At 40.7% G+C, this 16599-nt stretch overlaps 1 protein-coding gene across 2 annotated transcripts; it reads right to left on the reverse strand.

Annotated features, from left to right (window-relative positions):
* Positions 1-1466: 1466 nt before the first annotated feature.
* LOC146458033 (anoctamin-4-like) lies at positions 1467-16474 on the reverse strand. 2 transcript variants are annotated; one of them, XM_085091254.1, is made up of 11 exons: positions 16324-16474; positions 15825-15905; positions 14980-15096; positions 12924-13299; positions 10640-10735; positions 6129-7229; positions 5385-5713; positions 4260-4387; positions 3541-3949; positions 2389-2648; positions 1467-1896 (listed from the first exon to the last, which is right to left on the reverse strand). In XM_085091254.1, exons 1-10 carry the CDS (start codon positions 16347-16349, stop codon positions 2393-2395), a joined length of 2919 nt encoding a protein of 972 aa, XP_084947380.1. In that variant the 5' UTR covers positions 16350-16474; the 3' UTR covers positions 1467-1896; positions 2389-2392. The 2 variants fall into 2 exon arrangements, with proteins under 2 accessions (XP_084947380.1, XP_084947381.1); XM_085091255.1 differs by lacking the exons at positions 14980-15096; positions 15825-15905; positions 16324-16474 and having other exon boundaries at positions 12924-13429.
* Between the last annotated feature and the right edge of the window lie 125 nt (positions 16475-16599).

Below are 16599 nucleotides of genomic sequence, written 5' to 3' on the forward strand. Positions count from 1 at the left end.
TGTTACTCTTTCGGCGCATAAGTCTACAAAGTGCCGGGACGAAGGGCCGTTTTCCCTGTCAGCTGAGAAATGTCATTTTTTTTTTTACTGAGAGCTGAGGAACATTAAGAAGACTGTTAGTTGAGATATGTAAACATTTCTTTAATTTTACACTTGCAAATAACTAGCCAATTTCTGGAGAGTAAGTTGCTAACGACAATAACTCGGAGCACCCGTTGTTCAGTTCTAGAGGATGATAAGCAGTGTTCGTAAAGTCTCGGAATCTTTCGAACGTTCTTCGGATGATACTCGACATCGTTTGGCTTATGAGAGAGACACCGCTGATGACACACATATTTATCCGTTAAATATTAAATAAATGTACAGTAGGGTCACCAACGCAGCAGAAACAAAATAGTCATATACATTCTTGTTACTTGACGGACACGAAGACTTTCTCTAACACCACGAAACACCGACTCTACATCGTTTGGACTGAGTAGACTTTTAGCACGTTATGTTTGTCGCCGTACCAGTCTCAGCTATGATAGCCTGCGTAGTTTGCGAGAGGAGACTCCTTTTCCGGGTTTTGTTTCACCAACAGAGACGTTTGCAGCTCTCGCAGGCAAAGGCTTCGAGTTCATTCATTTTGCTTCCTTTACGCAAGCGAAAACAATCACAAGGTTATAGGACATGGGCTCCTTGGTCATCAGGTCCAGAAGAATAAACAATTAAACGTCACTAAACCTGATCACAAATCTAAAGCTAAACAGGATAAAGAATTAATGCGCAATTTTATTTAACAAAACTCTTCAAAGGAAAACTCTCTCTCTCCTCTGTTGAGCCTCCTTCAGTGAAAAACTAGAGGAGCGAAAAATCTGAAATGGGAAGAAAAACCCAGCGTTCCCTGCGCTCCTCGTTATTTTATTCTCTCCAGTCCACTCGAACGCGAAAGCGGCCTTTGCGTAGGAGAGAGAAGAAAAACCAAACCTACGACTGTAAAGTTATAAGAATGACACAAAACCACGAAGCCTCCAACGGTCCATAATTCAGATACGAACCAGGACCCTCTGCGCGTTTCACTCGCATTCAGTTCTCTGTTCCTTGTCGGCCAAATATTAATTTAAGTAAATTCGGATAAACATAAATTGCTTTTTCCGTTATGGAGAGTTGGCGAAAAGCGAAGCACTCAAGTCATTATATCTTTTTTTAAATGCGACTTGTCACGCTAGGTAATGCTACTTGGTCACGTTTTCTCACGCTATTTTGAACAAACCCGAATACAGTCAGCTCGCGCTATCGGGACACCTTCGAAAACACGATTTGGCGTCCTTACTAAACTTGGTCCAGGACAATGGGAGTAATTTTCAATAATTCTTGTTATATGTCATGCATAAGTGAGAAGTGTAGTGGAAAAAATACAATTATAAATTGAAGGAGAATTGGACATTTCCGAGTTGCTGTGAACCTCATTATCAAAGCGAGGCTAAGTGCAAAGTTTTTATTATGAAAATTAGTTTTCATTCATATGCAAACAAACAAATTGATGGATCTCTGACGAATATCTAACCCTTACCCAAACTAACGTGAGCAATCAATCGTTATCACGAGCTAAACTTTTAAAAGGTGCACCAACTGATTTATTTTCTGTGAGATTTGAGTTCATTCGATTCTCATTTATACCACCCTCTAGACAGACAGACAGACACACAGAAAGATAGACACACCGGCTGAGACACTGAGTAAACCTTTGAACTAAGGCATTTCAACACTCGATATGATATGTACCCACTTGAATACTGTATATACTAGTTAGGCTAGAAAAATGTTCTGAGACAAAAATTGGAAATGTTGTTGTTGTGGTGTCCTTGTTTCTTGTAAATAAGGAGCTTCCGATCCGTTTTCAGTTGGAAGTGGCTGTAAATACAAACAAAACAGTGGTAACGTCAATTCACAGTAGTCACATAACAGCAACATCCATTACCTGATACCGAGAACGTAGATGTATCACCAAATTAAGGGTCTTTCTCATTTACCACTAGAAGTGGCCAGCCCTGGCTCTAAAAATTCAAAATGGCACATTCATAAAATGGTATGGGCCATATCAAAGAAATTCAAGATAGAAAACCTTCCATTTGGAAAAAATATTGCATACATAGTTATGTATTTTAAAGCATTTTATAATTATTAATATAGTTGCTTATCATCTCTGGAAAATGTTTGTTTATCCCCAGTTTTGTGATACAAGCCTCACTGCTTTTCTTATGGTAACTAGTGGCGTTTATATACAAAAGGAAGAAGGCTTACATCAAAAGAAAGTGAACACCAGCCTCGTTTCAACTCAAAGGCCAAGCCACTAAGCACACAGCTGTAAGATGGGCTTTACACTTACAGTTCCTGCAATCTTACCTCGCTAGGCGACCACTTCTAAACCAGGATCAATCTCTTCAATACCTCTCTGTTGAAGAGCTTCTTTAGCCAGGAATTCCTCTCGCCGGATTTTAAGCTCAAGCAGTTTAGGTCGATCAGGTACAAGCCAAGCTACAAACTTGGTGATGCCATACACGATATACTGAAACGCAAATACGAATGCCAACCTCGCAGCGATCACGTGCCAGTACTTTTTGGTTACGTCATAAGGAATATGAGGTTCGCGGTACCCTGGGTATCTGTGAAGGGGAAGTTCAGTACTAAGTCAGCGGGAAGTAGTGTAATAAGGTTTCTGGAGTAGGGGGGGAGGGGTAAGTATGATATATGAGAGACCTTTAAAATCTAGTACGAGCACCATTCGAGTGACGAACTTGACGCAGTTGTTTTGAATGATGAAAACTATTACCCTTTCGTTATTGCAAAAAGACGAGATCACCTACGTTTCGAGGACTTGTTTTCGCCACTATGCCGTCCTCACAAAAATTCGTAGTTAAATGACGGCAGCTATATCGTTTTCCCGCCAAAATGACACTGGTTCACGCGTGCGCACTCTGTCTCTTTTGGAAAAACTCGTAGTCGTACTAGAATCTAAAGGTCTGGGGAGGTGCGAATGGGGCCAAGTTGTTAGACCCGCAAAGTTATATTCGGTTAAAACTGGATCTAAAAAAAGTTCAACGGCCCAGAAAGTAGCAAGGCGTCATTCACATCCACATAAAAATCTCCCCAAACCAACCCCCTAAAAAATCTACCAAAATATTTCTAATCCCCCTCCCCCCCCCCCCAAAAAAAAAATCCCCAATCTCTAATTTCAATCCTTAAAACCTTTCTGCAATCAGAAAGGATTCTATCTACGCGAACATGGTGCAACCTTGTATTTGAACTGGATGTCCCTGAAAAAAACATTGATAGAAATATACCAAGAAATGAATAAATAAATTGGGTCTTAAATGGCTACCTTGGATATAGCCTGCGTAGCAGTCGTTTCCGTTTCCTTCAAGCCAAGCGGGGTAAGCGCGCGAGGGCATTGGGGGAAAAGGAGCAAAAAAGTAGACTGCTACGCAGGCTACCTTGGATAGTGATTAATTCGATGGATAAAAGTGGGCAATTAGAAAATCGTATATTTCCACTCACCTACAATAAGGCATTGAGTAGTTAAGCACCTGATACGCATATTTATCATCTGGTTTGCCAGTCAATTTAAGCGTATCCCAGTCTGATACATTGAAGTACGACAAGCTGTTGTTAACGTAACCAGTTAGCGTTCCATCTTCACTATAAGAATAGCGGTAAACCAGCCTGGGAATGAAGTCAGAGGTGAAAGCGATCACAAACCCATTAACAAGGACTGACAAATTCGCGATGCTTTCCATGATTCGGTACCAGGCTCCGATGTCTTGGGCTCGGTGCGCTATGGGTCGACGGAACTGGCAGGTGAAGTTGACAGCGTCAACGCGAAGTTCCATTGCGCAGTTCAGCAAAGCAAACAGCGGAGCGAGAGGGAATGCGGCAACAAACATGGTCACAAAACCAAACTGCAATACTGTAAGGGAGAAATGAATAAGGCGTTAGTTGGACTTCGAGTCTCTGTCTCGTCGAATGACTAGTACACTGCTCGGCTTTTACTCTATTGCTTTCCTTTCGCCTATAGTTCTTAATTTTTCGTGATACAAATAAAAGCGCTAAACTCCTAAAAAAACTGAAAACTGTTGAACATAAATGACCAAGAGTTTTCACAACATGAGGAGGCAGGATTGGTATTTTCACAGGTGCAAGTTCATAAAGGATCAAAAAATAAAGTGCATGGGGTATCACTGCCGTATGCTTGTCTTCAAATTTGATAGACATCTTACCCACTTCGAGATATTCCCAAAACATGTGATGATCCGGCAGGGGGCTTAGTTTGTAGTCCTCTTCCCACTGAGGAATATCCATGACTTCTTTATGCGCTTGACGTAACTTCCACCACTTCATCAGGCCTCTACAAAAAATGAGGCAAAAGATTACAATCTCCACAAGCGAGTGCACCTGCACGTTAACTAAGGTTCTGTTACACTGCGTAATTTTTCTTGCAACTTGTCTCGCAATTTTGTTGTGACACAAGTGGCACGAATCGTTGCCTAGTGTAACGTGCCTTGAACCATGTCTCGTATGTTGTTGTTACTGCAACCGTAGTGAGAAGTTGAAGTCAGTTCTACCTCGTGCAACGAACACTGCAACAAAAACGTTACAAGACAGTTTCATTTCAGGGTATCGGTGGTACACTACGCAACGATCCGTGCAACTTGTATCTCAACGACGAAACGAGATGGCAAGACAAGTTGCAAGAAAAATTTCCCCGTGAAGCAGCGCCTTTAAACAGTTCAGCTCCATGGAGCTGTTGACCCAACAACTACATGCACACGTGTGGAGATTCGTTTTCGTGAATCCGGTAGAATTAACACTTGTTCCCTTGAGAGGGCCATTACATCGCACACTGAACCCTTTCTGGAAATGGTGGTTTTTTTTTTTTTTTTTCAAATCTTACATTTCTCAAGCCAAAATAACACGCATTGAAAAAAACATTTGATTAATCTATGAAATTTCAGTAAAACGCCAGTGGATTTAACAGTATAAAACAAAAAAGGAAAAACTCTTTTGCTCAAATAAAAGTCCTTTTCCTGTTTGCCAATTGCCCAGCGTTGCTATCTCTAGACAGGGACGAGGAAGCCGGCGTCGGAGAGGGATTTGATTGACCCTTTCACCCGTAATATCATAGAACAAATTCTCCTCTCTTGTCCACATACTTTTCTTATAAAAGTACTAGGGAGAAGCTATTAAAATATCAAGAAAATTCACCTTGGGTGATCATATCCTTAACTCTCATGACCTCGGGGATTGAATAAGCGTTGATATTACAAGGAGAAATTTGATGCTGAACACTGTTAGGGCTTAAAGTGTTAAAAGGGCATAAGAACTCTAACGTTGTTTATACTCACGGGATAGCGATCTCGGTGATATTGCCAATGATCTGTTGACCGACCATAATAATCACCAGCTGTATACACAAGTCTAGGAGGCAGCCCCCAGCCCCACATCCATCGAGTCTTCCACCTGCCAGTCTCCGGTACTTCCCTGGGGTACCAATCACGTAATTCAACTTGAAGAAGGCAATGTAGAAGATGGATGAGTACGTGTTGACAAACTGGAACAGGAACATCTTGTACGTGAAGCTGTCTTTGTAGTCCGTCTCGGTTCGAGGGTTTTCCCAGTTGGTCAGCCATAACGCCAGCCGCTCGTAGAAGAACTTCAATAGATTGATACAGACCTATGGGAGCAAAATCGGTAACAAACGCCATAAGTAGCCTGCTCGTGTGCGTTGTCTATCTTTCAAACGACGGAGGATAAAGTAGACATTTGCGTGAGGACTAGCTAGAGCGGTATATAAAGTAACGAATGAACAGACAATAGTATATCAACCAAAACACGATGGCCTATTGCAATGTTTGTGTGCGTGGCACTGACATATTAAAGTTACAGTGTATGTGTTCAGAAAGAAATGTTTTAGATTTTCATTTTTATCCATAGATTTAAACTTTCCAGTAAGATCTTACAAACAAACAAACAAAAAATTGAAAAGGTGTGAATATTTAGAAAAGCAAATCGAACGATAAAAACCGCCGTTTCGGTGTCATCATGACGATATTGTCAAGGTAACGTATCGTTCACTTTTCACTTCTTACCAAGTTAATCAAGGCAGCTGTTATACTGGTCAGAATCTTGGCATTCGTACGTGTCCTGGCATCGCTACTCTTCGCTAAAGCACCATACACCGAAGCTCTGTAGGCCACCACACCAACGACTGCCGCCAACACCAGAAAAATCATGAACGAAATAGCGCTTCCCACTCCTGCAAACCTTTGGTACCGAGTCATCTTAGGTATATGGGGGACCACCTTTCCGGTGACCGGGTCCTTACGCAAGGTTGGGGCTGTCGCTACAAATTCTGGGCGGAACTGTTCCTCCAAGTCTTCAAAGTGCATCATGTGCCAGTCATAGGCGAGGACAGCTTGTTTCCTCTTCCAAAACTCCAGAAACACTGTCGCCCAGACAGACATAAAAATAGCAAACACCACAGTGCTGTCATTGTCAAAGGCGTAAGACACAATGGCGTAGTAACAAGAGGAAATCAGCGACCAGTAAGGGCACTGAGAATCACACAGGGGACACATGTAAAACAACTTCTCGTTTGTCTTATTACAGACGTCTTGGACGGGTTTGAAGTTGCGTGCGTTGATGATGCCGTACAGAAACACGACGAGACCAAAAATGGCGGCAGGTACAAGCATAGCTGTGTAGAAACCAAGCCATGAGAAGTACAGGCCAATTTCCGTCCCGAAGTAATCCTTGATGGCATCATAGGGTTGAAATTTGAACCAGCGACCAAACCGCGCCCATTCTCGTCTCAGCTTCTGCCGACTGTTCGTGGGGCGTTCACCCTCGGGACATTCTTCGGGACCGGGATGGAGCGGGTAGGCTGCCACATAGCTCTGCTCGTGAATAAGCTTCTTGATGCCGACATCATACCTTTCATCTCCAAACCGGATTGTCCTGCAGACCCCCTCCACCATGCGGCTACGCTCTGTTCGACTGAAGAAGGTTTCTTTGTTTCCGTGTCCGACGTACATGTCCAAGCGGTCCTTCTTGAAGTACCCCATGAAGTAATTTCGTTTTTTGTTAATACTTGAGTCATGGATCTCGAACGGGTTGTTACGTTCAATCATGTCGCGGATGTTTTTGCCAACGTGGTTTTCGTACCAGTTTTTTGTCTGGATATCACTTTCCTGAGTAATAAAGCAGACAAAAAATAGTCAAACCAACAAGCGCAGAAAAAAAGCCGTCTTGAGGCCTTTTCGTAGAAAAATCGATATTCACGTGACCTCATCTATCACCCTCCCGGAACATAACAAGGTCGTTTATTGCCTTAAACAGCTGTTTGAGCAACACCGTTTGGCTAAAGAGGGAGAGCAATTCCTGTTTTTGAGCTCAGACTATTTTGCATGTGCGCAGTATAGACGGTCATTCCGCGCAACATGTGAAAAACAAAACAACAACAAAAACAAACAAACAAACAGACAAAAAACGTTGATAACGCTGAATAAAGTCTCTTAAAAGTCACAAACCTTGCAAATATGCATGACTGTGTTAATTTGGTTTGTCGGAGATGCAACTCACATCTTTGCCTTTGCGACAACTATCAGGCAATTTGGCCGCATACTCTTGCGCTTATTTAATAAGAAATACGAGGCACACTAGTTCAAATTGTAATCAAAACCAAAGGTCTTAAATCTGTACCTGTAGTTGTCACTAAATTAAGAGGCAACTCCATAACGGACGAGCACAGATTTTGTCTGAAATGTTCAACTTTTGCTGATTTGCATTTTGCATTGTTTTCAATTCTACCTTTACTTTTTCGACTTAAAGTGCCCATATCGGAATTTTTTTTATTTACTTATCTGAATCTAAACATCACCCTAAGAACTTCAGTGAAAAAAAATTTCGATTTGCATAAAACGCAAATTTTTTATGAATTTTATAAGACGTTCAAATTTGCCGCCATTTTGGCCCACCATTCGCATTAGTCTCCTCACGGTTTAGCAAGGGCTATGACGTAGATTCAGGAACACGTGACTTCAGCCTTTCTGAAAACAAGTCGCGGTATTTCTGCACGTTTCTCGAAAATGCCGGAAAGATGTGTTGCAGCGAGATGTGGAAACATCAAAGACGAAGCGAATGGAATAAGCATGCACAGGATTCCTTTCTTTGGAACCACATTCCCGCAAAGACTGAGGAGGCGAAAGAAATGGATCGATTTTATGCTAGAGCGGAGGAAGATGTGGACGCCCGCCTGGAAAGACCTCGTCCTTGTGCTCGATGCACTTCAATGACGAGGATTTCACAAGGCTGACGAATTCAGGTTTAAACTTAAAACGTGAACTGAAGTAGGATGGCATCGGCGTTTGTGTTCATCCTTCAAAACATGCTAAGCGAAAGGAAGACGAAGACCAAGAGCCACCTTCGAAGAGGAGCTGAGCAGGGAAAAGCGAATGGTAAGCGGCCGCTTTCGATACTGAATATTCACACCCGCTTGTGACATTCTAAGCGTTGTGACCTTCTGAGGTTTATAGTTTGACCTCACTGTTAACTCAGTCGCAAGTTTTATAAAATATGGCGTAATTGTTTTGGTATATATTCTCATAGATCGTGAGATCCACGAAGTTTCGTTGAGACCAAGCTCTCAAAAAATACTAGCACAAATGCTACCACTGATGTAAATAGATCGATGCGAGAACAGTCGCCCTCGGCGAACACAGAAAACATTGTAAACCACGATGTAGATAAGGTAGATAAACTGCAGCAAGAATTCAACGAGCTCAAACAAATATTGTACACACATGTGTTGCAGAATTCTGCAAACAATAAAAATGTTGAAAAGTATAACAGCGTTATCTCTGAAAACCTAACCACCACAACGGGGGTTCAAAATAGAAAAAGGGCACAAAACAAATAACAAGCGCAAAGAGCGCAGAAAAAAATTGGCTAAAAAACGGATTGAGACACAAGGAGAAAAAGACGAGAAAATATGATTCATAAAGAATTTTTCAAACCAACAACTTAGCGACAGCCTGTTAGCGTTTAATATTTCTAAAGGGCTCAAATTTGTCCCGACACCGGTGACAGACGCGAATATATATTTACATCAGACGCCAACTCTTGTTAGACTTCGAACATTTCGCAAGACGTATGCGCCTGAAAGATACAATGGATTTCGTAAACTTTATAGGAAAGACCAAGGTCTCTCAAGATGCTATGTAGATATCAATGGATGCAACAAGCTTGTACACAAATATACCGCAGGAGGAGGGAATTACAACAGTATGCAAAGCATACGAGGCATTCCACAGCAATAAACCTCCTATACTGTCACACAGTACCTCAAAGAAATACTTAAACTTATTCTTCAGGAAAATTCATTCCAATTTGTTAGAAACTGTAATCTTCAGACCCATCAGTGACAAAAAGGAAATTAACCTGTTCATTGAACAAGCTAACAACTTCCATCCTACAATTAAATTTTTGGCCAAAATTTCCGAGAACGAGACAAGCTATTATTATCACAGTTCAACGCGTGTCCTTCCTGTAGTTCCGCGAGAACAATGTCGCTAGTCAGCGCTTCCCAATTGCCTTCGAGTTCCTTGCAGCAGTAGCACTCGCTGATATTTGCTAGCAGATCACGGCTACAGTTACCACAAGTACACCTACATGTAAAATAATTCGTTCGAATGTATGTGAGTACTTGGCCAGAGTTTTGACAGATGATAATGAAGAGCGCGTACTCAAAATGCAAGGTGAGAACTTTACCATCCACTAACACGCACTCTATTCTCCAAGCGTTTCGTTAAATCTTCCTCGAGTCGTCGCTTCTCCTCTTGTTGCTTGCGATATCTTTTTAGCCATTCTTCGTCTGCTATCGGCTCGTCCGCGTACGGTTCGAGTGTATCTTCACACGTATTACTTGTTTCGTGGACGCCATCTATCGCCTCGACTTCGACGCTTTCAAATTCGTCCTAGCTGCTTTCTTCAGCGGTTTGCTCACTTTCCGTGTCAGATAAGTTTTCTGCCATGGGATATACTTATTTGGAGGTAATTTTTTCTTTCCTACCGGTGAATCTGACGATTTATGATGTACTTTACTGAAGGTCAAGTGAGTGCGTAGACTCGAGAGTTCCTGAATGTATGTCACAGACTATGTCACGTGGCCCTATTGTGAGCCCGTCGGCATTGTCAACAGCGGGGCGGGTGGACCGCAATAAAATAGGATTTTAAAGATTTGTAAAATTAATAAAAAATTCGCGTTTCATGCAAATCGAAAATTTTTTTCGCGGAAGTTCTCTGCGTGATGTAGAGATTCAGATGAGAAAATAAAAAAAATTCCGTTATGGGCACTTTAAGCAACTAGTGGAAAATGACTATGATTTGAAAGAGCGTGATCTTAAAGCTGTTAAAAATAGGACTGAGTTTACCGCCAGAATGCACCAGATGCAACCATCTGAAGGCCTTATTTTCAAGCCCTTGCTGCCTACTTCTACTTCTTCTCTTCTTTCGCTTCTGCGATAGTAGCCATCAATGGAAACCAAGGACTTAAAGAAAGGAGGGAGGGTAGGTATTAAGATTGGAAAGCTAATAATTGTACCTTGATCGGCATTTGCATCATGATGTCCTCTGCAATATTGCACAAAGTGTCCCACGGTGCATGAATTTTCACAAAATGGGTGTTCGTCTTGTCATCCTGAGAAAAATACAAATAACAATTAATATGTCGATACTTAATAACAGTTCATAAACTTTGAAGATATTTTCAAACGTCTCTTCCATTTAGCAATGACTCCATATTACCCCTTTCATAAGCCAGGGTATATATTTATATACATGGGTGCTAGTGACTAATAAGAAAAGCTAACACATGCTGGAGTAACCCCATGATGAAGAAGTGTCCCATTTGGGAATGGGGGTAGTGGTGAGAAGCTTGTCAGCAGGCTCCCAAGTGGGGCCGGCAAAGAGAACCAGGCTTGGCTTGGTCCGTACTCCCACTTGGGAGTCTGTTTACAAGCAAGTGGGTGGGGTATGAGGAGGAGAGCACACAAAATACTCCTAATCGTTCAATTCTACCAGATTCTACGGACCGGGACACACATGGGGCGCACGAGAATCAGTAAGCCAAGCGTGGCATGTGGCGAGTGGCGGCGCATTCCTGTCGCATCTTTTCGGTAATGTTTTTTTCTGTTACTGCATTTTTTTAAGCGTTTTTTTTTTATGCTCAACGCATCTTTAAGGGAGTTGAATTTCGGCAATGTATTTTTCTAAGTAAAAACAAACATGACATTAAAAGAAGATTAAAAAAAAAAAACAAAAAAAACAAAAGTCGATTAGGCGTGTTGGCATGTATACATCACTTGTATGACCTGTGACCTGTGGTTATTTTCAGCATTCACTAGTATGTTCCGGCATTTCCGGGGGGTACTCTTTGGAATGTTCGGTGAGGGTGTGCCGCCTGGTAAATCCTGACCCTATTTCGGACCAAACTATGTAATTTTCAGACCTAACCTCTAAAATTTTAACCATTTTTAGAGGGGCCCGATTACACGGTGATTATAGACGTGGTATTTGGCCAATCTTCCATAGAATTATAAGATTTTAAAATGTAGTTTTCAAAGCTAACAAAAATTGACTTCTGTTTAAGAAGCATTTACACATTTATCGGGCCCGGTAAGTTACCGGGACTTTCGAGAAACGGCCCCCTGGTTTCTAGCATTCGTGCCCGTTTCTGTAAAATCCATACCTATTTTTAGACTTTTTTAAAAACCAAAATGGTTAAAATCCATCCCCAATTTCGGACCAAAACGGCTGGAAAAACCATACCTTCTGGCGCCGCACATACGTATACAAAGGGGGCTGTACCCCACCCCCCTCCCGGGAAGCGTGGAAATTTACATTTTTTACACCGACACAAAAACACTTATGCGATATTGACTTTAATTTTTGTTTGAATTGAATTGTAACGCAAGAACACGAAAACGAGTTTTTTGTTTGAAAGGCCAGAAAACATTCCAAACATTTCTACAGCGGATCAAGTGAAATTTTCGAGTATAATCGCTAAGTTTTGGTAGGTATGTGCGGTTAGTGAGAGGATTTTAGCAATTTAGCCTGGGGACATTTCTAGAAAACAAGGCTGAACTGTATGTAAAATGAGAAAATGAGCTGGCGTGACAGATGTGATATTTGTACTCATAAAGAATATGTAAATTTCAACTTTGCGGTCGTAAAAAGAGCGCTCTTGATCGTACGACCATATTTATTCTCAATAAATAACAAAATCTATTTCAAACTTATAAAAAAAGAAATACTCCCGAAAATATTTGCCTAAGGGGAAACAAGAGACCGCGGAATCATTTTGAGAAACAAGAGAAATAGAAAATGAATATGTAATTGTACTCGTGCAACTAAAATGGTAAAAAAATACGCTGCATATTTTTGCTTGAAATTTAACAGCTCTAGCTCGGTTGATAAGAAACAATTACCCGACGAAAGCGTATTTCAACATGATATATTTCAAGGGAAATTAATTTGACTTAAAATCTGAGTCAACTTAATTCAAAGGAACATATAACTGTTTGTTTATTTCGATGTAAGCGTGTTCCGTAAGACTACACAAGTAAACAAGCCAGATCTCTCGAAGTAGATGCAACAACAACGGGTCGCTTGGTCATCTTCAATTTGTACTTGAGACCCTTAGAAATCGAGCGACATATATAAACGATTTAAAATCGTAGGCCTTCATTTTATTTCCATCATAAACACGTGTGAAATTTGCATCAAAATAATAATATACCCAAGGGATGGGCAGTCTGTATTTTAATCGCCGAGGTCGATAGGCCTAGACGTCCGATTATAAAATACCAAGATATTTCATGACCCACCTTTGTTGTCACTTCGTCTTCGCATTCAATCTCCAGTCCAGCTTCTTGTAAATTTTTCTCAAACCTTTCTCGTTTGTCAGCCTTCTCTTGCAGTTTTTCTTTGTCTTCCTCGTCTAGCTCGGAATCATCCGCTGGCGTCTCGTAAGCCAGCACATAGTCGATAAACCTCACCCCATCACGAAAACACAGCCGCTCCTTCTCCTTCTTTTCTACATCAATGTGCTCTAACTCGATCTCCAGCGTCTTTTCCTCCATCATTTGATGCTTGGATAATAAGGCTTCCTCGTCTAGCAGCGGCGTTTGATCAGCGGAACTTCCTGATCGCCTCGAACCGTCCCCGTTACTCGCTGGTATGCGAGAGCGTAGTTCGCTTCCACTAGGGTGTGCCATTGATATTTGCGGGAACACAACAAATTAAATAGTTAATTTCAAACTACAAATACTGGAACACGATCTCAGATTTCTGATAATATTGGAGCTGCTTGTCATATGTCACATAACTGTCCCAAATATTGTGCACGCGTGGAGCGCGCGTGACGTCTGGGAAGTTCGCATAATTTTTAATGAGATTAAAATTAACACAACACTTTATCGGAAGTGGAAAGTGCACGTACTCTGAATGGCACGGACTACCAAACAAAAAGCGGACAGCAAGGAATAATAAAAGAAGCAGAGACCGATACAACGTAGAATTACGTTTTAGAGGTTACTAGATTTCGGCTGGCCAAACCAGCCTTCTTCAGGTACAGGAGCCCGCACAAACGGTGTGACTGGTGACTCACAAAAGTTAAAGGAGTTGTATGGAAATATTATAGGGTTCGTATTATAGCCAAATGTTAGGGAAAATGTTTATCTGAAAAGTCATAATAAATGTAAACTTACCTCAATCGTTGTGCCGTTGTCCTAACTTTTGCCTGAAAACGGCGAAGTTAGCTGATTTTTGAAGGTTTTGCTTTCGTCGTTTACCTGCGCATTTATATATATAAATTTTGTACACAGTCCGGCCAGTCACACCGTTTGTTCGGGTCTCCCTGTGCTTCAGGTACAATGAGAATTTGCAATGGGACATACGCTTATATAACAAATATTTGCACAATAGCGGAACTACGTAAAACTAAAGTGATTGACAGTATAAAAGATGAAGCAAATGAAATAACAATAATAACAAAAAATAAAAAATAATAGAAGAAAAAAAGGTACTGAATATTGAGGCCATGCGTAAGAAGTGCTCTGCCTTTTGAGCTTCCCTGTCCTTACGGATTGAGTCTCAGCTAGAGTAGACTTTTTCTATGGGGATTAATTGCATGTCGAGGAAGTGTGAGGAAGTGTGGTTGACATTTCTTAACCGACCACAGCCACAGAACACTTCCCAGACTTCCTCACCGCTCCGGTAGGTTAAGATTTCTTAACCCACCACAGCCACAGAACACTTCCCAGACTTCCTCACCGCCCCTAACCACACCGCTAACGACATGCAATTAATCCCCATAGAAAAAGTTTACTCTAACCGAGACTCACTCCGTAAGGCGGCCTCAATATTCGCGAAGAAATTTACTAGCTTTTTTTATTATTATTATTATTTTTATTTTTTGTTATTATTTCATTTGCTTCATCTTTTATACTGTCAATCACTTTAGTTTTACGTAGTTCCGAGGGGAGGGTAGAGGGGGGTAAGCTTTATTGGAAACAGTTCACGCTAAACTGCTGTTTTCCTTTTATTATTGGCCGTATCAGATACTAGACACGTTTAGGCAGGCAGACACCAAAGGTCATGTTATATTTTCAAAGTATATCAATTAAAAGCCGTGCATTTAATTTTTCAACAAGAAAATTAACGATAGTAAAACAGCATGACGTTTCGACGACTTCATATCGACCATATCGTCATTGTCAAATGAGTAAAATGGAAATAACGGAAAGGCATATTTATAGGTATTGAAAGTGAGAAAATAAATTAGCATTTTCCCAGTAAAATTTTATGCGTTCGAGCCGCCTTCAAAGGAATAGCCCTATTTTACACCCAGATGTTATTGACAACTATTCGGCAAGAACTAACCTTTTATCCTCTGATTTTGGCGGAGAGGTCTCCCCAGCAAATGTCATTGTGTTCATGTTTCCGTCAACTGCGTTCATATTTTCGTCACATGTTTCCTGTTCATGCATCTGCTGTTTTCTGCAAGAAAATCATGCAAATCCTCAATAAAAACGACCAGACATTGACTACATTGGATATCGTTAGCTAAGGAAAACCAGGCTACGTACGTCTACAGCACAAGAGTGAATCGGCAAACTATAAACTTAGTCATTTATAAAGGCAAAAGGAAAACACAATATTTTGGTCAAACAGACAACGAAATCAAGAATATCAGAGTTTTTGCCAGTAATTTATTTATCTTCACGGTGTAATTTATTAGTAATTCACTTTTCTATTGAATGGTTGATTGATTGATTGATTGATTGATTGATTGATTGATTGATTGGTTCATTCATTCATTCATTCATTCATTCATTCATTCATTCATTCATTCATTCATTCATTCATTCATTCATTCATTCATTCATTCATTCATTCATTCATTTGCTCGCTGGCTTGTTTCCTTCTTCCTTGGTCCTTCGCTCGTTTATTCATCCAGTCATACAACTGCAAACTCTCAGAGTTCAAGTTGAACAAGGAAAGAACAAAGTCGTACCCCTGACAAAGATTTTTTTGCCCTTTTTTAAGTTTTCCCGAGAGAGCAGAACTAATCATAAGCCAAATGATATTTTATCAATGGGACAAACAAGCTCTTTTACTTTTGCTCTAAGTTTAGCATCGTTCTTCTTCATGATGTTTCTTCTTGGTGATAGTTCAGTTAGAAGCAAATAAGAAATAAACACCTTCTTAAAACTGAAAACACTCACCTGGCTATCAACATTTTCTTGCTAGCTATGGGCATATTTTTGTTTTCATCCATCGCACCATACGAAAACATTATTTCATTCCTACAAACAAAGATTGAGAAATAAAACAACAAACATGCACTCGACAAACAAATAAACGAAAGAATGAAACTAAAACCAAAGCTAGCAATCTTCTGTACTCGCTTACCAGTCGCTCCGCTCGGACCCGAGAGAGTAAGCAAACATCTGAATGGCAGAATAAATTTCAACAATTCCGACAACTTGGTGAGAAGCTGAAGCAAACGTTTTTAATCAACTTCCGACCAAAAGAAAAGCAATATCTACTCTCTTGTTCTTCTTGTTATAGATTTCAACCGCAGTTTCAAACATTTTAAGGTCCTAGAGTATAGCTTGTTCCTATTTAAGTGATAACTGTAGTGAAGTTTGTAGCATGGCGGTGGACGGTCACCTCAACAGAGCAGGAGAAAGAGATGATTAATTCGTTAAACTTTTAACTAACCCTTGAATAAGTTTCTTTTTCTCCATTTATCTTGAAATCTGCAGACTTGGACTTCAGGCAGTAGAGTTCAAACTGTTTAAACACCAACTTTACGTTAATGCACACGGTCGCTAACGACGAACTTGTAAGAAAAGCTGCAAACTCATCATTATTCGCAATACATGTGGAATAGAGTGCCCTGTCATGCACCAATCAGGTTCTGGAAATTAGAATAATTTCGTGCGAAAAAATATTTGCCACCCCTATCTCAACTGAAAAAATATATGCATTTTTGCT

The sequence above is a fragment of the Pavona decussata genome, unplaced genomic scaffold (genome assembly GCF_977016875.1).
Source record: "Pavona decussata unplaced genomic scaffold, jaPavDecu1.1 SCAFFOLD_234, whole genome shotgun sequence".
NCBI classification, from domain to species: Eukaryota; Metazoa; Cnidaria; class Anthozoa; order Scleractinia; family Agariciidae; genus Pavona; species Pavona decussata.

Coding starts and splice junctions, on each gene's coding strand:
- LOC146458033 (XM_085091254.1), bottom strand. CDS start 16,349: ATGGAGAAAAAGAAACTTATTCAAGG. Junction 15,097..15,824: donor AAGAAAATGTTGATAGCCAG/GTGAGTGTTTTC, acceptor ATTTTCTTGCAG/AAAACAGCAGATGCATGAAC. Junction 10,736..12,923: donor AAGACGAAGTGACAACAAAG/GTGGGTCATGAA, acceptor TATTTTTCTCAG/GATGACAAGACGAACACCCA.